The 21,845-nt window shown below is 45.0% G+C and overlaps 1 protein-coding gene and 1 long non-coding RNA gene across 3 annotated transcripts in view; one reads left to right on the top strand and one right to left on the bottom strand.

Annotated features, from left to right (window-relative positions):
• Window positions 1-21,845, bottom strand: part of LOC101743688 (uncharacterized) — a 99,909-nt gene that overhangs the window by 32,144 nt on the left and 45,920 nt on the right. For both annotated transcript variants that reach the window (XM_012692559.4, XM_062672417.1), the window contains one exon: window positions 2,612-2,934. In XM_012692559.4, the coding sequence (XP_012548013.2) occupies window positions 2,612-2,690 (79 nt within the window). In that variant the 5' untranslated portion in view covers window positions 2,691-2,934. The remainder of the gene's footprint in view (window positions 1-2,611; window positions 2,935-21,845) is intronic.
• On the top strand, window positions 2,968-7,335 carry LOC134200162 (uncharacterized). Its single transcript, XR_009974957.1, has 3 exons — window positions 2,968-3,020; window positions 3,868-3,921; window positions 7,292-7,335. It is a non-coding gene; the product is annotated as an uncharacterized LOC134200162 (long non-coding RNA).

Genomic DNA, 21,845 nt, shown 5'->3' with positions numbered 1-21,845 from the left:
CGTGAAGCCTAAGCATATAAGGTTTTGAAAGTTGGGCTGCCGTTGTACTAAAAAGCCCTTGAGCTCGTCCAAACATTTAAGAAGAAAGAAATCGATATTTTGGAGTCAAGTACCCAATGTATGCACCCGAGCTGAACCTCTTACTAGTTTGTTAGAGTAAAGTAATACTAAACAAACACATACACACTCTATATTAGTTGTATTCTGTTTGCAAAAATCATGAATGGTTAACACTATTTTAGATCGGAATGCTCTGGAAATACTTGTTTAAATGCGGCTTTCGGGTATATGAGTAAACGTGTTGGAACGTCGGCCAAAAATATCTTTGATAAAGTCTTAATTCACTTTTCTTTAATACAACAGATTGTTAGACCTATGCTTAAGAAGCTATCGAAGATAATATAGAAGAAAAGCTTAAGACAACGTCCATTGCTTAATTGTGTTTTATTACAGCTACCCTACTCTTCAAATTGGCATATTTGAGTGATTCTGAATAGAAAATAGGCAGTAAGAGCACAAATCTTCCGATGCGCTGACAACCCACCACTAATAATTAAGCGTAAAATTAAATTTTTTCTTCAAAGAAACAATTTGTTTGCGCTCCTGTCGTTATAAAAATCAATGAGCGACTGTTTCCGGATAATGTCTTCAACAACATGTTTTTTTTTTATATTTATGAAGAAAAAACCCATCTTTCAAACCGTCTATGATGAAAATATCAATAAGACGGAAACGGTCATTAGTTTGGTAGCTAAACGAAACGTAGCACGATTCCCGAGAGATGGCAGCACGATTGCGGTATCGTCGGAACTCTACTAACTTCGTGCTACGACACACCCTAGATAATCAAAGCGCATGGACGCCATCCACACTTACTAACCAGCCTTCTTGAAGAGCGGTGCTTCCATCCTAAGAACTATCCTTCGTTTTCGTTTGCTAACGTCAAGAGAAGATTTCTAAATTGTTCTAAGACAACAAACGTGTTGGTGAACTCAATATTTCTCTTAGATCGATCACCTTATTCGCCCCTGTGATGTCTGACGATGGTGTTAATAATTGTGGCTTCTCCGACAAATATATATATAAAAAAAGGATTATTGCCACCCTATTTCAAGGGTATTATATTTAGAGATATGTACATTTGTGTAAAATTGTGCGTCATATTCCTCGTAAGTCCCGCTTTTGAATCAATCGCACCATCTCCCCGGCGAACATTATTTGAATTCATCATTTTCTATTGACTATTTTTTTTCTTCTAAAATATATGGAATATTTTGTGCTATTGGATACAAACGAGTCTGGAAATCCAAAGTTGAGGGTTATTTGTATAGTTTGATGATATACTCGTTGTGTTGTTGTTATTTATTTTAATGATAATCATTTGTTGAGCTTCGACCACCTTGGTGAGGTCGTAAGGTTCAGTTTGGCTTATGCCGGCGGATCAGTTAGTGAAACACGTCTTTCCTTCGTAAATGTAGGTACATTGGCAACTACCGCTTAATCGTAAAGTTAAATGGGATTACGTTTTTAGGTTCAAAATCGCAAAACAGAATTACCACACATATGTATTTCTGTAGCGCAGTATTTACGATTTGGAGAATGTTCCGATTGATATATAAAGATTTGATACTTTGATGCCTTTGATTTTAAGGGAATCGTTGTTTACATTTACCTCGATTTTTAAATGTTTATGCCGTGATCATGGGATCTTGCAACAGAGCCGAAATAGTGTGAGCTCATGAATTGTGATTAATATGGTAAAAACCTGTCAAATAACAGTAGGAATCAGTGAAGGAATGGAACACTACTTATCTGTTTAGTGTTGTTTGTTTGTGTCATTTATCATTTCCATACTGTTGATTTATTATGTGTATGTAAGTATATTAGTATGTATTGTATGTAAGCGTATGTATATTGGTATATAAATCAATTAGTTATATACCGATTGTACGAGTATGTATATATTTTCTATAATAATGTATTGTCTATAATACACCGCAACATACCTGCTATATAGACTTTTTGGCGGGAACGCGAGGTGTGAAGTTGTGATATTTGTTTTATTTTGTCTATTTAGTGTTTCTTCAGGATTAAATGCGTAATAACGGTAGTTTATTAACTGTTTAGTATCTGTGAAAGTGCACAAATGTGGAAAAATAAAACAAAGATGCTGAACGTAACTTCTCGGGATCCTCCGAAAAGTCCACTAAAGTCTCAGTAAATAACCACCATTTTACTGAGATTATATTTCATTTCATCTCATTTCATTTCATTTCATGTCATGTTTCATATTAATAAACTTCATTTTATCTCATAATATCATATTTCATATAGAAAAGTTATCATTAAAATTAAAATAAGATTTGACCTAAAGGTCTTAGTTACCAGGTCATAAAATCCCTTAAAAAAATATACCTGGTATATTTTTATATTTTCCAGAATTTCTGTAAATTACACGGTTGTCTGGAAGAGATCGCTTTGAGCGACAAGACCGCCTGTTGTACAAATGTATCTGCTTTTTGACTGTTTTTTGAATGTAAATTGCGTTTTGGTGTGCAATAAAGTGTATTGTCTTTCTTTCTCTCTCTTTCTCTCTAGGAATAAAACTTACCTGATTTTTTCGCACTATTTCCTTTGCTATTCTTATTTTTCCTTGGGTAAAGATTGATTTTACTTTGACCGCACCCCATCACAGCAACTATTCATCCATCTTCGTCGAATACCATCAATTCCTTTATGTTTTTTATTCAAAACTTTTTTCTCTTTAATTGCTAATAATTCTAGGACATTTTCTTCTAAATACGTTTTTATTTTGTACTAACATTCGTTTGTTGATCAAAATACGTTTTCAATTTGAATTTATGTTTCTTTGTTTGTATTATGTTTTTATATGTTCCCGTTGGTCGTTTGGGCATGTACTCCATGTCTTCGTTTCTGAAAAAAAAAAGAAAAAAAAATTGAATCAGTAAAAAATTATTTACCACAGAGTTTATGAAAGTTGTCCATAAGTACTTTAAAATGTAATGAAGAATGGAGTGTTTTTTTTATTGCTTAGACGATCTTATTAACTCCAAGCCCGCCTGGTGTTAAATGGATACCGGAGCCCGTGGACATCACATAGTGTTACCACCACCCACCTTGAAACATGAGGTATGAGTGTCATTTGGTAATATAACGAGTATCCCACTCTTGAAACCGGAACCAATGATTTTTTTTTCTAAATATAAATAGACAGGGTAGTGGTACCTATACTTTTCGAATGTTTCCAAAGTACTTCAATCGTATGTGTGGGTGACTCACATGTATTTACATATTTATTTTATAATATTTTATTATAATTACACTACACAACAACACATACATACTTTATTTTATATCAACACCTTCATTTATCACACAATCATACAAAACATTATTTAATTAACACTAAACAAAATTAAATTCACAAGCAAAGCAACCTTTTTACATGTAAAAATGCGACGACCGGTTCGTCTATGCACCGATGTACTCGCGAAATATTATCGCCGCCCCTATACTGCAGTTATCGCCTGACTTTGCTTTTGAATTTAATTGTGTCTATTGTTAATAATGTTTTGTATGATTGTGTGATAAATGAATGTGTTGATATAAAATAAAGTATGTATGTGTTGTTGTGTAGTGTAAGTAGTTATAATAAAATATTATAAAATAAATAAATACATGTTAGTCACCCACATATGCAAATCTGCATATTATTGAAAAAAAAAACTGTTATTCTATGAAGTTGTAAATGTGTTTGTATGTGTATGTCTGTGTGTGTTTAATCGTAAATCGTTGTGGTCGGTTTATATCGGCGGCCGCGCAACGCTTTTAATAATATCCAAGAAGCATATAAATTTCGTCAAACACATTTTCACCTGGAGCAAAGTGATCTTAAATAAGGTTTACGTCGCATTTATCATATTAATATATTTAGGTGTGTACAGAAAAACGAATTTCGAATGAAAAATTACTTGTTTGCTACAAATTCTTTCTACAGCTGTTTAGGACTGTTAAGAACAAGTCTTTTTTCAAAATAGGTATTTTTTATTACTATGCCCTGCCCTGCCCTGTTACTCTGTGGCTTTTAGCTAAATTACGGCAACCTTAAAAACACTTTCGCAGTACCATATCTTATTTTATAGTATGGTTATTGGTCATAAATCGTAGCGTTACGTTTTGGCAAAGGTGTCATTTTATACGACTTCGGAAAAAGGTTACGGCTTAAAACTACTTTTACAGTTTAATCTCGGATTATTTTATAGTCATTATACCTAATACATCGCAAATTTTTTTCGCGGCTTGCGTTAAATTTTTACCTTTTTTGTAGTAAAATTTTAAAATGTATCGAATTTCTTCATTAGATTCACTCATCTTGACAGTACGAAAAATAAATAAAAATCACACATTTTCCTAATTTGAATTTGGAAGTATCTTCTTTAAAATTTAAAATTTTAATGATATCAAAGAGATTTTATTACAAGTTCATACATACTATAATGTGAAAAGACTTTTTCCCCAATCTATTATGTTTTTTTTTCCCTACCTATGCTGATAGCCTTGAGAGGCTATTTCAGCTTCGCCCTAACATGTAGGTGAGCTCACGGGGCTCAAGCCGGAGCATTATATGTATTATATCCGACGTTTCAAATACTCTTTACACAGTACCGCCCGACACCACGATCTTTGTAAAGTATTCGGTTCTACTAGACAAAAACCAAAGAAAATAAAACAATACTGTTATCAAATGTCATCTTTTGATTCATGACGTTTACGCTGGCCAGATGGAAAGCGTCATTTCCAACTATTATCCCTACTAATATCTAAATGTGAATGTAAGTTTGTTTGTAACGCTTTCACGCGAAAACTACTCAACCGATCATCATGAAACTTTGTACACATATTCTTGGAGGTATTAGAAGTGACATAGGATACTTTTTATTAAAAAAAAAAAATATTATTTACGAAAAGTTAAAAAAATTGTTTGTCAAAAAATCTCAATATCTAGCTTCTTCAATGCCATCTACCGGTTCAGTAATGAAGTTCCAATCCTCAGTACTGTAATACCGTTGCACTTTATTACCGACGGTCACGTCAATATCCAATCCAATTGACTATAGTTTTAGCTGTTTGGGATTTTTCGCGCTAATCTCAGTAACTACTGGTCCGATTGGAAAAAATCTTTCAGTGTTAGATAGCCCATTTATTGAGGAAGTCTATAGGCTATATAACATCACGGTAAGGCCAATACAAGTGGAGCACCAATAAATAATGTTTCAAAATAGGAGTTCAAATAGCTCCTTAACATTCTATAATTTCACTCTCTACGAAAATGAAGTGGCGGTAAAATTTAGCGTTATGCCAAAGTAACTATTCCACGCGGACGGAGTCGCGGACAAAAGCTAGTTCATAATAAATTTAAAGTTTTGAGGTTTCGAAGTAAGAAACCTTGATAATGTTAGATAGGCGAGAAAAGAAGAAAATATAATACGTAGGTTCCATTTGCCTCTGTTATTGTCAACCGATTTCCTTTTCGTGTTTAGTGGTAATATTGAAAAGTACTAACTAGTATTATTAGTGCCACAAAATGTGCACAAAAAACTAAGCGGAAAATCTAATTATATAAATTTATTTTAAATCTTGGTTTTGATAATTTATTTATCACAGGAGGTTGCTGTATTTTGTATGTTACTGGATTCCTTTTTATTAATACACATTTAGCAGAGTGAACATAACTTTATTCTTGAATTGACAGAGTGCACACAGATTATACCGGAAACGGAAAATGATGCAAACAAAAAACATTAGACACTGCTAAGTAGATATTTAACACTTGGGATAAAATAGTTGAATTTCGTGATCATTGGGCGAATGCTTGTCTGTGTTGCCACCAATGTTACTTGGATTTTGTTTTATATGTGTAAATAGTTAGTATTGCTTAATCGATTTATTTCCTTTTCGTGTTTAGTGGTAATATTGAAAAGTACTAACTAGTATTATTAGTGCCACAAAATGTGCACAAAAAAACTGAGTGGAAAACCTAAATATATAAATTTACTAGTTGACCCGGCAAACGTTGTGTTGCCTTAAATAAGATTTCTAGGGAAATTCTACTGTAGAAAAAAAAACCTCATTTAACCACATAATACCTCATTATAAACAAAAAAAAATATATCCAAAAAATTAAAATAAAAAATAAATGTTTGGGGTGTTACTTGGTTGTACACCAATGTTACTTGGAATTTGTTTTATATGTGTAAAAAGTTAGTATTGCTTAATCCATTTATTTCCCTATTTAATCGCCTTTAGTCTAAAGGGGCTATTCCAGCTGGTAGGTAAGCTCTCATTGAGAATACCCAGCGAGAAGCACGGTGAGTTGTGTCTATGTAGGCGAAGTTGAGTCTCACCTCGCCTACCAGTCCGTGAATCGGCCCTAATCCACCAACGATTACGTAGTGGGAAAAAAGGCTATTTCGCACGTCGGAATGGACGAGTTCGAAGAGTTTTTATTTTTATTGCTTAGATGGGTGGACGAGCTTACAGCCTACTTGGTGTTAAGTGGTTACTGGAGCCCATAGACATCTACAACGTAAATGCGCCACCCACCTTGAGATATAAGTTCTAAGGTCTCAAGTATAGTTACAACGGCTGCCCCACCATTCAAACAGAAGCGCATCACTGCTTCACGGCAGAAATAGGCAGGGTGGTGGTACCCACCCGCACGGACTCACAAGAGGTCCTACCGCCAGTAATTACGCATATTATAATTTTGTGGGTTTCATTTTTATTACACTATGTTATTCCTTCACTGTGGAAGTCAGTCGAGAACATTTGTTGAGTACGTATTTTATTAGAAAAATTGGTACCCGCCTGAGATTCGAACACCGGTGCATCGCTCAACACGAAGGACGTCTTATCCGTTAGGCCACGACGACTTTAGAATCATTCTTAGATCGAAAATTTGAAGCCTTCGCATGACTGACATTTCAATAATGTAAGAAAATGGATTACATAAAACACCCTATGATAAATGATGCTCATAGCATTTTTATTTCTACAAATAGGTCAGACACGGTGCCGGATTATAGATCGCAAAAAAAAAAAAACTACCACAAAACACGCACGTACAATGCTATGTAAACACTAGTATAACGCGAGCACGGCAACATTAACCTAATCTGAACGGGCAAGAATTTCGTATTGTAAATAAACATTAGCAACAGGTGGGTTCCATTACAGATGACTTTAATATGTTTTAATTCTTTTTTTATAGGACAAGTTCCGGCCTTAAATGCGTTGAACGAAATCTTGAAATTTTTACGACGTTATATTGCCATCGATCATGCTGGTTAGTTACTTTAAGTAAAGAGTCATGCTGCTTGCTATATTGTAAAGTATTTTATGGGCACTTCGTAAGAACTGAGTAAGCTTTAGCTAGTTTACGAGCATGGTTTCATAGTTTATCTTTATTTACTAAATATTTTCAAGAATGTATAGTTTGGAGCTAACGCATATTTGTTTAAAGTTTAGAGATATTTTACACTATTATTAAGCAGATACGTTCGCGGTCTGACGAAACGATTATAAATTAAAAAATGATTATAAATTAAAAACGATTATGATTTTTTTTTGTTACTGGTGGTAGGACCTCTTGTGAGTCCGCACGGGTTTTTTTCTCCTTCCTATGCTGTTAGCCTTGAGAGGCTATTTCAGTTTCGCCCTAACATTTAGGGGGCTCAAACTGGAGTGTTGCTAATACTAGCCCTAGCAACAGCAGTGCTTCGCAGAATTTACCATCGGATCGGAAACGCGACCCACTGAGAAGATCCGGCGAGAAACTCAGTGGGCTGGGTTAATTTACTCGTCGAGCGTAATGACGTGTTTTGGGCGACGTCGACCCGCACGGGTAGGTACCACCGCCCTTCCTATTTCTGTCGTGAAGCAGTAATGCGTTTCGGTTCGAAGGTCGGGGCAGTAGTTGTAACTTTACTGAGACCTTAGAACTTATATCTCAAGGTGGGTGGCCGCGTGGGCTGTGAGCTCGTCCATCCATCTAAGCAATAAGCAAAAAAAAAAATATGTTCGTATGAATATTATTTGATTTGACCGTTGACGACGATGTATCGAGCGGTTAGGTACGGGACAAGTTGGGATTGTTTTACGATACAACGATCACGGAGTGAATTCTGATGTCTATTATGGGCTGCAGTTCTTCGCCATGTGGATCGGAATCAGATATTTTTCTTTTTTTTATTGTTTAGATAGGTGGACGAGCTCACAGCCCACCTGGTGTAAAGTAGTTACTGGATCCCATAGACATCTACAACTTAAATGCGCCACCCACCTTGAAATATAAGTTCTACGGTCTCATTATAGTTACAACGGCTGCCCCGACCTTCAAACCGAATCGCATTACTGCTTCACGGCAGAAGTAGGCGGGGCGATCGTACCTACCCGTGCGGACTCACAAGACGTCATACCACCAGTAAACAGGATCAGAACATAAGCTCTTTTTATTTTTTCTACGTCTTCGCTGGTGGTCTAAGGAGATATACCAACTACGCCCGGATGCGAAATCTCATTTATCTCGATAAATATTTAGTAAAGTAATATAGAGTATGAACTTTCTGATACAGCTGAATGTCTGTAGCACGGAGCTTAGTTTGGAGCTCTTAAAGCGTCTAAGTGGCTGAAGGGTGCTTATGACCCTCAGCCCATTGAAGGGGATATATCCCTTTGTTGCTAGAAGTGGTGAATCAGACGCGGGTACTAGTTCCCAACTTCTATGCCGGTGTGTAGTTTTCGTAGCGTAGTAAGTAGGACTTATTTGATTTTTATTAGTGAGAAATAAGGATTTTAAAGAAGAATACGAATATGCGACTGACTCTGTCCATATAGTATATAGAGTAAAAGCTCATTATGCGCGCTTTTTTCATTAGCGTTTTGAGTATTCGCGGATTAAAAAAATTCGACCTAATTCCCATATTCGCGGCTAAAGATTTCTTTATTCGCGGATCTAAAAGATACATCGGTACATATGTATTGATAAAAAGGGTGCCAATGTGTAGGTATCGAACCGATTGTCCTTATTACAACCAAGACTAAAGTATGTTGTTAAATGATATTGCCTAGGAAAGAATCCTCAACAATCCCATAATATATGTATGTAAATTCGCGTCATATTTACGGAAAATATACCTCGAAAATAGACCTTTTACAGTATTGGTATAAAAATAAACGAAATTAAATATAGGAAGCGGCTTCACTGTGACCCTGGAATTCTTGAGGTCCATAAGCGACGACAACTATAATTGTTATTGGAACTTGATCCTTATATTGTAGAGAGAAGTTCTACTCTCTCTACAATATAAGAGTCTTTGTTCTAGAGTCACAATACATGTTACTTAAAATCCTCTTGTCTGAATCTGGCTGGCGTTGAAATAGTCAATAACAATAAAACGATCTCAAGGTAGTATTAAATAGGTAGACCTATTGACATCGCATTTGAATTCAGTCATCGTTGTGGCTTAAAGGATAAGACGTCTAGTGCAATCGTATCAAGCGATCCATCGGTGTTCAAATCCCGTTGGCGGGTACCAATATTTGTAATGAAATACGTACTTAACAATTGTTCACGATTGACTTCCACGTTGAAGGAATAACATCGTCTAATAAAAATTATAATTTTCTTAATTACTGGTGGTAGGACATCTTGAGTCCGCATGGGTAGGTACGACCACTCTTTTTTTTTTCGGGCCGTGGGCCGAACGTCCCCGCGCCTAGGGGGCGCGCGGTGTATATGGGACTTGACGATCTGCAAGGTGTTAGGAGCAGACCGCGGGCCCAAGGAGGCACCACCGCCCTGCCTATTTCTATCATGAAGCAGTAAAACGCTTCGGTTTGGAGTGTAGGGCAGCTGTTGCACTGTTAAAACTGAGATTTAGAACTTAGGTATCGAGGTAGGTGGCGGTATTTACGTCGTAGGTGCCTATGGGCTCCGATAACCACTTAACACCAGGTGGGCCGTGAGCTCGCGCATCCACCGAAGAAATACATAAAAAAGGCATCGGGTTAAAGTCGTATCTTACATACTTCATTACAGAAGTAGGCGAGATTGTTGTATCTACCTGTTCGTATGACAAACCTCCTTAGCAGTAATATAATAAAGTCATCTAGACACATTTCTCTGTCTTCATCTCACAGAGGTCCACGAGATTTATTTTACGAGAGTTCCCTTTTCATCGCCACACCGTTAATACAATGTTTACAAGATTCGTTTTTTACTTATAAACATATTTAAAGAGGCCCATAAAACTGAGTCTCAACACTGTAATTAGTTGTTACCTGTGTTCAACCAGAACTGTAGGGCTGCTGCAGACGAAGCGATCGATGGTTGAAATGATGGAATCGTTCATTGAAGGTAAATGGTCAGTATTTCCTTTGGGGGGTTGTTTTAAAAGCACTTACTTCGGGTAAGGCAGCGGCCCAACTATGACCCTCGACTTTCTAATGCGTATGAACATCATTGCCGGTTTGTCTATTAAGGCAATAATTAACCTCACCGAATGTAGTTCCGCCTTGTCGTGGCGGTGGGGCTTAAGTGTGCGTCCCTAAAATCGCGTCCAGAGGAATCTGTGTGGGACGCCGCGACCAAGAGAACTGCGCCCAGCTCTCCTTGGCTGCTTCCGTATTCACGGGTGCTCCTTGAGAGAGAGCGAGGGTCTCTCTCCCCACGCCCTTTGCACTGACAAAGGGAGGCATTCAAGGGATGAGGGGTTGGCTCTCGGGAGCCTGATGAGCCGGCGGCACTTTTGTGTCTTCCGGCTGCGGGTTGCCATGTCCCCGGCTTCGGTTACAGGGGAAAGCCTTCCAGATATGGGAGGTACCGGCTCGCCGGCGTGGCTCCACACCGCGTTGTGGGCGACGGACAGGCCTCGGCCACCGTCGGCCAAACCGTAAACCCCAGTCATGGGGAACGGGGGCTCCTGCCTTTACTGGTCGGAGCTGCGAGGACGCAAACCTCTTCAAAAATGCTCCAATCTCAAGCTCGACACCCGGCGATGGGATGTATGGCTGGAGGGTTTCCAGTCCCGAGGGTGTCGTAGATCCCAGGGGACCAAACCCCTGGTTAATAAAAAAGGATCAAATGATGATGGCCAATTGTGAAAAGTTAGTACCCCAGGAGGGTACCGCCTGCGAGTCGGGCGGAGAATCCCTCCGTGCTTCCACCTCGGTGGAAGCACGCTGCCCCACGTATTCTGGGGGGGGCAACAATTGCCAAGATGAAGGAGGCTGTGCGACGGGCAGCGGAATTCCCGTCGAACCGATGCGCTCCCTGATCGCCGGCTCGATGCGCTCTGCGCTCGCCAGCGAATCGGTTGCGATGAACCCCACCAAACCATCGGCGGGGAAAAAGAGGGGCCGAAGGAAGATCCCCGTAGCAGCTTCCGACGACGGCGGTGCGTCATCCTCCAGCACCGAGGTGCCGGAAAAGACCATGGCCGTCGAGGAGGTGGCTCCGGTGATTTCGGGGCCTGCCGCGTCGAAAGATACGATGCCCGCACCCCAGTGGGCACCAGTGAGGAGGAGGGGCGCAGTGTCACCGGCGACGTCGATGGAGTCGATGTCGACGTCGGCCGCGTCCCTGGCTAGCGGGGACGAGGCATTCCGCGACCTCGACCATGCCCTGGTCAATCTGGCTAAGTTGCTGTCGACCGTGGCTGCCAAGGGCGCCGAGCCAGGCAGCAGCTACCGGAAGAGGCTCCGGGAGGGAGCCGCTAGGGTTAGGACGAAGCTGATCCCTACCATGTCCAAACTCGTAGCGCAGCTTGACTCCAGGGAGAGTCGCATTCTGGGGGGCTCCCCAGCCTTGCGAGAGGGGACTTCCTTGTCGCCGATGCCTGCGCTGGCACGCTCTGAGCCACCCGTGAGGAAGATGGACACCAGCGCGCCTTCTCGGGCTGGGATGAGTGTGGCGGCGCTCATGCCAGCGCCCACTTCTGTTCCGCGCGTGCCTACTCCCGCGCTCCCTCGCCCCCCTCGGAGGGTTGAGTTAAGGCCTGCGCCGCCTTCCCGGATATCGGCCGCCCCTGCATCCATACAGGCAGGAAGGTTAAGGACTGAGGACATCCGCTCGCCGCTGGCGAGAATGGTAGACGAGTGGCCGGCGCTGCCACGGCCCAGGTCTTCGGAGCCGCCTCTTTCGCCCCCACGTGCTGCAGGGTCGCAGAGGCCTTATAACATGGCTGCTGAAATGGGGGGAGTGGATCACTCCCTCCCAAGCAGACAGGAAATGATGGCCTGCATCTCGCGGGCGGTGGCGGTTGAGGTCGGCAAACACTTGGCTGGCCTTGAGGAGATGCTCCGCTCCTCGATTGGTTCCAGAGACTGCGTCCCTGTACCAACAGCGGCGACCGCCCCGCGGGACCAGGCCACCCAGCCGACCTCCACTTCTACCCCATCCGCGAGGGTGGCACGACATGGAAGCCGGAATCAGCATAACAGAGGTGCGGGCGCCCAGAATCCCGCCCCGCGATTCCAACCTCAGCCCCGTGTCCTTCCTCCCCCCCCGTCAAGTATGGACGAGGGCTGGACGGAAGTGGTGAAGCGGGGCACCAAAAGATTGCGACAGACAGCAGCTCTGGCAGCTCCCCAAGGGGGTCGAGCGCCGACTGCTGTTACCCGAAACACAGCGCTGGCGGCCGTGGCTGCTCCCCGCGAGGGTCGAGCACCGGCCGCTAGCAAGACCAAAAACAAGAAGAAGAAGCCGCGCGCAGCGGGGTCGGCTGCCGTTGTAGTGACGTTGCTGCCGGCCGCCATCGAAAAGGGCCTCACGTATAATGAGGTTATGGCCCGGGCGCGCGCGGCCGTAAGCTTGGAAGAAATCGGAGCAGAGGAGGGCCTCCGCTTCCGGCACACAGCCAATGGGGCGAAGCTATTGGAGTGTCCCGGTGCCGATAGTTCTGGCATCGCGGACAAACTAGTGGCGACGCTCCGCGTGGCGTTGCCGGAGGAAGAGGTGCGCGTGCACAGGCCGTTGAGGATGGCCGAGATTAGGATCACCGGCCTAGACGACTGCGCCACCAAGGAGGAGGTGGCAGCTGCGATAGCGGCCCAGGGGAGATGTGCCCCAGAGAGCGTGACCGTGGGCGAACTTCGCTCAGGGTACTCCGGGGCCAGGTCAGCGTGGGCGCGCTGCCCTGTGGAGGCGGCCATTTCCTTGGCCACTCCTCCACCGGGAAGATCGACGGGGGATCCGGGGAGACTGCGCGTGGGCTGGATAGCGGCCCACGTGCGTCTCCAAGAACCACGTGCCTGGCGATGCCTTCGGTGCTTCAGCACGGGGCACGGACTCGCTAGGTGCACCAGCTCGGTTGACCGCAGCGGTTTGTGTTTCCGCTGCGGCCAGCCGGGCCATAAAGCTGCGTCCTGCACGGCCGCCCCGCATTGCGCTCTGTGCGCTGCAGCCGGACGCAGGGCAAACCACCGGGCGGGAGGCAAGGCGTGTTTCCCGTCCGGTAATAATACCGAACGCAACCGGCGCCGAAAATCGAAGCGCCGGCAAAAGAGAAGGTTGGCCAGAGGAGCACTGGCCAACGCTGTAATCCCCGCTGCGGCGCTGGTGCCGAAGGGCGGTGGCAGCGGTGAAGGGGAGGGGGCGATGGATGTGGTCCAACAGTAATGGACCGCACCTATCGCTTCCTCCAAGGAAACCTGAACCACTCCGCCAGAGCTCAGGACATGCTGTCTCAGAGCATGGCGGAGTGGTCCATAGATGTGGCTGTGGTCGCCGAGCCGTACTTCGTTCCCCCAGCAAATGATTGCTGGTTTGGGGACGACGGCGGCCTGGCGGCCATCGTCATAAGAAGAGACGCGGCGATCCCCCCCCTGGCGATGGTGACCAGGGGTCAAGGGTTCGTCGCGGTGCAGCTGGAAGGGACCGTCGTGATCGGGGCGTACTTCTCTCCGAACAGGTCTACCGTCGAGTTCGGGCATTTCCTGGGCGGGATCGGGGCGATTGCTCGCCGCCTCGCTCCTCGTCCAGTGATTCTCGCGGGGGACCTCAATGCGAAGTCTATCGCATGGGGCTCCCCCCGCTCGGACGCTCGTGGTAGGCTACTGGAGAGGTGGGCGAACGCGGCCGGCCTCTGTTTGTTGAATAGAGGATCGGTTGCGACGTGCGTGCGGTGGCAGGGCGAGTCTATTGTGGACGTTACGTTCGCGAGCCCGGCCATCGCGCGCCGTATCCGCGACTGGAGGGTTTTGGAGGGGGCGGAGACGTTGTCAGATCACCGATATATTCGGTTTGATCTCTCCGCCCGCTCCGCAGTCGCGGACGCCCTCGGGGACCACCCCCGTGGTGCGTCCCGGTCATTCCCCAAGTGGGCACTGAAGCGCCTGAATAAGGAGCTCCTGATGGAAGCCTCTACAGTGGCGGCGTGGGCGCCCATGCGTCCACACCCGGTCGAGGTCGAGGGCGAGGCAGGGTGGTTTCGGGACACGATGCGTCGCATCTGTGATGTGTCGATGCCCCGGATCGGCCCTCGACTTCCTAATCGCCAGGCGTACTGGTGGTCGCCCGAAATTGCGCAAATCCGCGTGGAGTGCGTTCGGGCGAGGCGCGAGTGCGCCAGGCATCGCCGCCGCCGCCTGCCGCGGCGCAACGATCCAGTTGCGTTCGCGGCGGCAGAGGCCCGGCTGCACGCCGCATTTCGCGTCGCGCAGAGGGCACTGCAGCTGGCCATCAGAAGAGCCAAGGATCAACACATGGAGGGTCTCCTGGAGACGCTGGATGAGGATCCGTGGGGGCGGCCCTATCATATGGTGCGCAATAAAATGCGCCCATGGGCCCCTCCGATCACGGAGCGTCTCCAGCCTCAAAAGCTGCGGGACATCGTCTCGACGCTGTTCCCGCAGGAGCGGGAGGGATTTGTCGCTCCCGCTATGGACTCGCCGCCGGAATACGACGGCGAAGTCCCTGCCGAGGTGCCCCATATAACGGGGGCGGAGCTCCGTGTGGCCGTGCGCAAAATGTGCGCGAAGGACACTGCACCCGGTCCGGACGGCGTCCATGGCCGGGTTTGGGCCTTGGCTCTTGGTGCCCTGGGGGACCGACTCTTGAGGCTTTACAACTCCTGCCTCGAGTCGGGACGGTTTCCTTCATCGTGGAGGACGGGCAGACTCGTGCTGTTGAGAAAGGAGGGGCGCCCGGCGGATACTGCCGCCGGGTACCGTCCCATCGTGTTGCTGGATGAGGTGGGCAAGCTGCTGGAACGCATTCTGGCAGCCCGCATCATCCAGCATCTGGTCAGGGTGGGACCCGATCTGTCGGCGGAGCAGTATGGCTTCCGAGAGGGCCGCTCAACGGTAGACGCGATCCTTCGCGTGCGGGCCCTCTCGGATGAGGCCGTTTCCGGGGGTGGGGTGGCTTTGGCGGTGTCACTCGATATCGCCAATGCGTTCAACACCCTGCCCTGGTCCGTGATAGGGGGGGCGCTGGAACGACACGGAGTGCCCCCCTACCTTCGCCGGCTGGTGGGTTCCTACTTGGAGGACAGATCGGTCACGTGTACCGGACACGGTGGGATCGTGCACCGGTTCCCGGTCGTGCGCGGTGTTCCACAGGGGTCGGTGCTCGGCCCTCTTTTGTGGAATATCGGGTATGACTGGGTGCTGAGGGGTGCCCTCCTCCCGGGCCTGAGCGTAATCTGTTACGCAGACGACACGTTGGTCGTGGCCCGGGGGGGGAGTTTTGCTGAGTCTGCCCGTCTTGCTACGGCTGGGGTGGCGCATGTCGTCGGCAAAATCAGGAGATTGGGCCTCGACGTGGCGCTCAGTAAATCCGAGGCCATGTGGTTCCACAGGCCCCGGAGAGTGCCACCTGTCGATGCCCATATCGTGGTTGGAGGCGTCCGTATCGGGGTCGGGGTGCAGTTGAAGTACCTCGGCCTCATTCTAGACAGTCGTTGGACCTTCCGTGCTCACTTTCAGAATCTGGTCCCTCGTTTGTTGGGAGTGGCCGGCGCGTTAAGCCGGCTCCTTCCCAATGTTGGGGGGCCTGACCAGGTGACGCGCCGTCTCTATACAGGGGTGGTGCGATCAATGGCCCTATACGGGGCGCCCGTGTGGGGCCAGTCCCTGGCCGTGGGGGTAGCGAAGCTGCTGCAACGGCCGCAACGCACCATCGCGGTCAGGGTCATCCGTGGTTATCGCACCATCTCTTTCGAGGCGGCGTGTGTACTGGCTGGGACGCCGCCTTGGGTCCTGGAGGCGGAGGCGCTCGCTGCTGACTATCAGTGGCGGGCTGACCTTCGTGTCCGGGGCGTGGCGCGTCCCAGCCCCAGTGTGGTCAGAGCACGGAGGGCCCAATCTCGGCGGTCCGTGCTGGAGTCATGGTCTAGACGGCTGGCCGATCCTTCGGCTGGTCGTAGGACCGTCGAGGCGATTCGCCCGGTTCTTGTGAACTGGGTGAATCGTGACAGAGGACGCCTCACTTTCCGGCTCACGCAGGTGCTCACTGGGCATGGTTGCTTCGGTGAGTTCCTGCACCGGATCGGAGCCGAGCCGACGGCAGAGTGCCACCATTGTGGTTGCGACTTGGACACGGCGGAGCACACGCTCGTCGCCTGCCCCGCATGGGAGGGGTGGCGCCGTGTCCTCGTCGCAAAAATAGGAAACGACTTGTCGTTGCCGAGTGTTGTGGCATCGATGCTCGGTGACGACGAGTCGTGGAAGGCGATGCTCGACTTCTGCGAGTGCACCATCTCGCAGAAGGAGGCGGCGGGGCGCGTGAGAGACGCACAGGCCCGCCGCCGTCGAGCGGGGGCCAGGGAGGCGGATATCGCCCAAGCCCTGGCCCTCTAAGTGTTTGGGGTCCCCTCACATGTCGGCCTGGGGACCGGCGAAGGGGGCCTAAGAAGACGACGTGCAAGCTGCTCTGCACGCGTTTTATGCATGAGCATCCGGGTGATGGAAGGCCGGCTATCCTCAACCCACGCTGGTTCTGACCCAGCGGGGTATTCCGTAGGATAGACCATTCTAACCGGCGCCATCTAGGCGGGCTTCGGATAGCCTGCCGACCGAGAGGGCTGGTGGTCGTGGCGCCGACGACCGCCGGTCCGGCGTCCCGAGGGGGAGGGTGATGGGAGAGATGTGCTCCGCACTAAACGCTTCACTTTCCCCCCTTTGCCTTTTCATGAGTTTTGTCTCATGCGAGGTTTGGACGTTGGTTGTTGAGAGACAGGAGGTTTTAGTCGGTTCGACTCCGACATACCCCGCCCTCCATCCCCAGTGAAGGGCGGAAGTCCGGCGATTTCCTCCTGACAAAAAAAAAAAAAAAAAAAAAAAAAAAAAAAAAAAAAAAAAAAAAAAAAAAAAAAAAAAAAAAAAAAAAAAAAAAAAAAAAAAAAATGCAATAATTAAAGAATGCCCGAATGATTGACCCGAGAACGGGTGATCTTCGTTTTCCTAATATTAAAATGGGGCCTTTTTTGGTGTGCACGTCTGAACGAATCCATTAAACAATTTGTATTATCCGGTTGAGGAAGCTCATTGGCAATACAACGTGAATGCCGCTACCAACCTTGAAAAATGTCTTTTAAGTCTCAGTAGGAAGGTTTATAGGCTATTTTGCCCTACAAGCCAGGCCGCATAATGGTTCGCGACAAAAATGGACAGGATATGTACCTGTAGCATCTGTGCTGACCTACCTCTTACTACCAGGTGACGGCGGCTTGTGATCTGCTGCGCACTCTAAGATCCCACACAGCCATGTAACCTACACTCAATGTATGAAAGATGCGTTAAATCCAGTCTACCTCCAGATGTTTTGTAATAGTTTTCTGATAGATTATAAAATATAAACTAGATATACCATAGCTAAAAAGACCATTGAATAGGTTGAATGACAGTTTATTATAATAACAAGCTGCACAGACCCCATGTGTAAATACTACCGCATTTGTGGGAGATGATATGTTCTACCACCACCACCAAATTATTATTATATTTAAACGGCTTATTCAAACTGTCAACCCTACCGGTACGCTCAAACAAATAAACAGCTCATAAACTTAAGCGCTTACGCGGGCGAGTCGTAAATCGGCTTACACTACGCTCGATGCAGCCCGTGGGCGACGCATACATATACAGCACATTGTATTTTGCGATTTTTATCGTCAAAACAGTATATCTTAATCGATAAAAAACATCTTATAAAAGCATGCTATCTTCGGGATGGGATGAAACATTGTTAACACAACAGCGTCTCTGGTCGAGAATTTATTTTGTTAAACCTCATAATTTATTTCCCTGCCTATTCGCAGTTAGCCTAAGATGCTATACCTGAGAGAATTTGCTAACATGGATATGTGGACGTGAACAAACCGTTTTTTTTCTTCTACCTATTCTAGTAAACTCGAGGGGTTATTCTAGACTCACCGAGCTAGTCGGTGAGCTCATGTAGCTCAAACTGGACTGTTGCTAACACTAGCCCTATCAAGAGCAGTGCTTCGCAGAATCTACCACCGGATCGGAAACGCGACCCACTGAGAAGATCCGGTGAGAAACTCAGTGGGCTGTGTCTATGGGTTAGCTTGATTGTCGAACTCTTGGAGGACGGTGACCGGTGCTTGAGAGGCCTAAAAGCACTGACAATGAATCCGGGGGATCCGACAAGACATGTTTTGGGCGACGGCGGCTTTGCGTTGCCCCGTCGCAGTCGGATAAGAGCTTATCATTATAACAGCGGGATATTACAATTAGTAGTCAAAAAAATTCGTGTTTATTTAATCTAAAATATTATCCTTCTTCGTGGAAATTGAGGTTAAGTACGTATTTATTTTGAATAATTATTACCTGCTGTAAATCGATCGAGTCGCTATGGCCTAAAATATAAGTCGTCCGGTGTTCGAATATCAAACGATACTGTACCGGTAGTAAGAATAAAAATCGTCTTAATAACGTCGCTTCTACACATTGATAATATAATTATGCTCTTTCTCTGCGTGTTTCCAGATGTTTTGTTCTTTCTACGTTTTAGAGTCTGAATATTAAAATAGCATAAGATTTCGATATTTTCTTGTTAAAAAAAATCTAAAAATGATTCCATTCGGTTGAATTAAAACGATTTGGTTACAGATTTGGCCTTTGAAAAGTCGTCCTAAGCTTAATATCAAGTCCACTCGGTGTAGTCTCATATCAGGCGATTAGATAATGCCCTTATTTAAATCCTATTGATAGAAAAAAAAATTTCTGATTAAGTACGTATTTACCACGAATGACGACAATTCCACGATGAAGAAAAAACAAATTGTAATAATAATCATGTTATACGTAAAGGAACTGTGTAATTACTAGTAATTGTGATCTAAGTTAAGGTACATTCTGAATTATTCAATATAAAGTTTCTTTTTTTTAGATGATACTGATAAATCCAGGATTCATCACCCGTAACGAAATAGTAAATGGGCTGGAACGTGCCTGCTTGAAATTTTGTTAATTTTCTGATAACGTTCACAGACTTAACGAATTTTTTCTGGGAAAGTTAATCATGTTACATATAATTAGCTTCTTTTAGTTTTCAGTACTGAAGGTAGAGTCGCAAAAAATGTTACTGAAAAACCTGTATTAAAACTGGTAATAGTTACTTTATATTATTATACGTTACGAAGTAGTGGATGTTACGACTATCGAAGTTTTTCGACATTATCAAAATACTTTATGTTCTATCGTAGAAACTTTTAAAATATCCGAAGCTTACAAAGTCGTAAAGCGAATTCAATAAAATTAAAGTACAAGCGTAAAAGTTTTTAATTGCGTCTTAGGTTCACGATAACAGTTTTGGCCTATAAATTTTAGTAATTAGGGACCCGTAGTATTTTCTCTTTTTAGTTTTATATTTTTTCGGTACACGTATCACAGGAGAAGATTCTAGTTTGGGGCGGTTGAGTGTTGAATGGCTGTTTAAAAAAAAATGGTCCACATGCATTTGGTGCACGTGAAAGAAGTGAAACTTCTTTTGCGGTGTGTAGTATTGTGGTTTTCTTCATTTTTCATCCTTAAATCAAATTTCTCTTGTTAGGGAATGCTGTGTATAAAAGAAACGACCTGGCTCGCTTTGTCATTCCCTCTCTCCCCGGTCGAGTGGTTCACGAGACTCTCTGTCTAATTTCTCACTCTCACTCTTCCTAAATTGTATCTTTTCTCTCTAGCCATAACAAATCTGTCGCGGTTCAATTTTACGCGGGTAAAGAAGTTTCACTTCGAAAACCTGTCTGACAGAGACGGCTTAGTACCGTGCAATTGTTATATGTCATGTAGGCGTGACGGGTATCTCGGGTGAGCCGCGACGTATGGTTATTTGTCAGGTAAGATCTCCCCTTGCGGCTACGTGATTCGGTACGGTGATTCTGAATTTTTGCATGTCAAATTCTGTGTTCACTCAAATCTTCTAGTAGCGATGACGATTTGCATGTTAAATTTTTTTGTACATGTTACAATTATTTCTAACGCAAGTCACTTAGAGTATACATACCATGCAACCAAATATCTTGAGATATAAGTTCTAAGGTCTCAAGTATGGTTACAACGGCTGCCCCACCCTTCAAACCGAAACGCATTACTGCTTCACGGCAGAAATAGGCAGGGTGGTGGTACCTACCCGCGCGGACTCACAAGAGGTCCTACCATCAGTAATTACGCAAATTATAATTTTGCGGGTTTTTGATTTTTATTACACGATGTTAATCCTTCATCGTGGAAGTCAATCGTGAACATTTGTTGAGTACGTATTTCATTAGAAAAATTGGTACCCGCCTGAGATTCGAACACCGGTGCATCGCTCAACACGAATAATGCACCGGACGTCTTATCCTTTAGACCACGACGACTTCAAAGTTCTCTATAAGTGTGGGAAATTTCATACTCCTCCGTCGGCGCAATTTTCGTAAAAAGGGGTACAAAGTTTTTGCTTCACGTATTAATATATGGATTACGATTATTTAGCGGAAGCTATCGACGCTCAAGATGCAATCCTTAATTGTTAAATAACATGATGTCTGGCCTTCGTAATGCTAGAGAACCTAGGTACTCATTGCAGTTTAATTAAATAGGAAACGGTGCCAATCCGAGCGAAACACCAATCAACGGGCACTCTGCTATAATTGAAAGCCCCTACTAAAAGTCTCGGCAAATATGAACGCTGGTAAACTATTTGATGCTATGTACATTAATTTCGTGATGCTGCACGGTTTTGCAGGAAAAGCTCTCAGTCATATATTCGCTTAGTTGTACAAAGAGCATCTTAAGAGATGAGTTTGCAGTATGAAATACTATCCGAGTCTGTTTCTGTATTTGTGTAGTATCTAAAATGCTATTAAATTATAACTACTTTTGCAGTTTAATCTGGCCTCTGATCACGAAAACTGTATAGCAGGGGTGAGTAAATATTTTGATAGTCGGACCACATTGCAGATGACAATTTGACCACGGGCCAAACAGTTTTTTTTTCTAATTTTATATTTTGCGACTATTATACATACTGTAATTATTCAATTATCATAATTATATTTTCGAATAGGAGGCGCTGAAAAGAGCGGTTGTCCGGGAGAAAATTTTGGCTCCCACCGGCCCTGATAATGTGTGTATTGCTTAATATTTTGTCTAAAAAATTTTATGCACCAATTTACGTTAAACAAAAACTAATATTTGTGTTTTTGATAATAATATATACAATGCTTCACGGGCCAGACAAAATTCTACGGGCCGCCATTTGCCCAGGCCTGCTGTATAGTATTCGAAATGAAATAATACATATATACCTATAGCTG

This window comes from Bombyx mori, chromosome 15 (genome assembly GCF_030269925.1).
Source record: "Bombyx mori chromosome 15, ASM3026992v2".
NCBI lineage: Eukaryota > Metazoa > Arthropoda > Insecta > Lepidoptera > Bombycidae > Bombyx > Bombyx mori.
The sequence above is the reverse complement of the archived record's forward strand: the minus strand, read 5'-3'. Positions and strand labels throughout refer to the sequence as shown.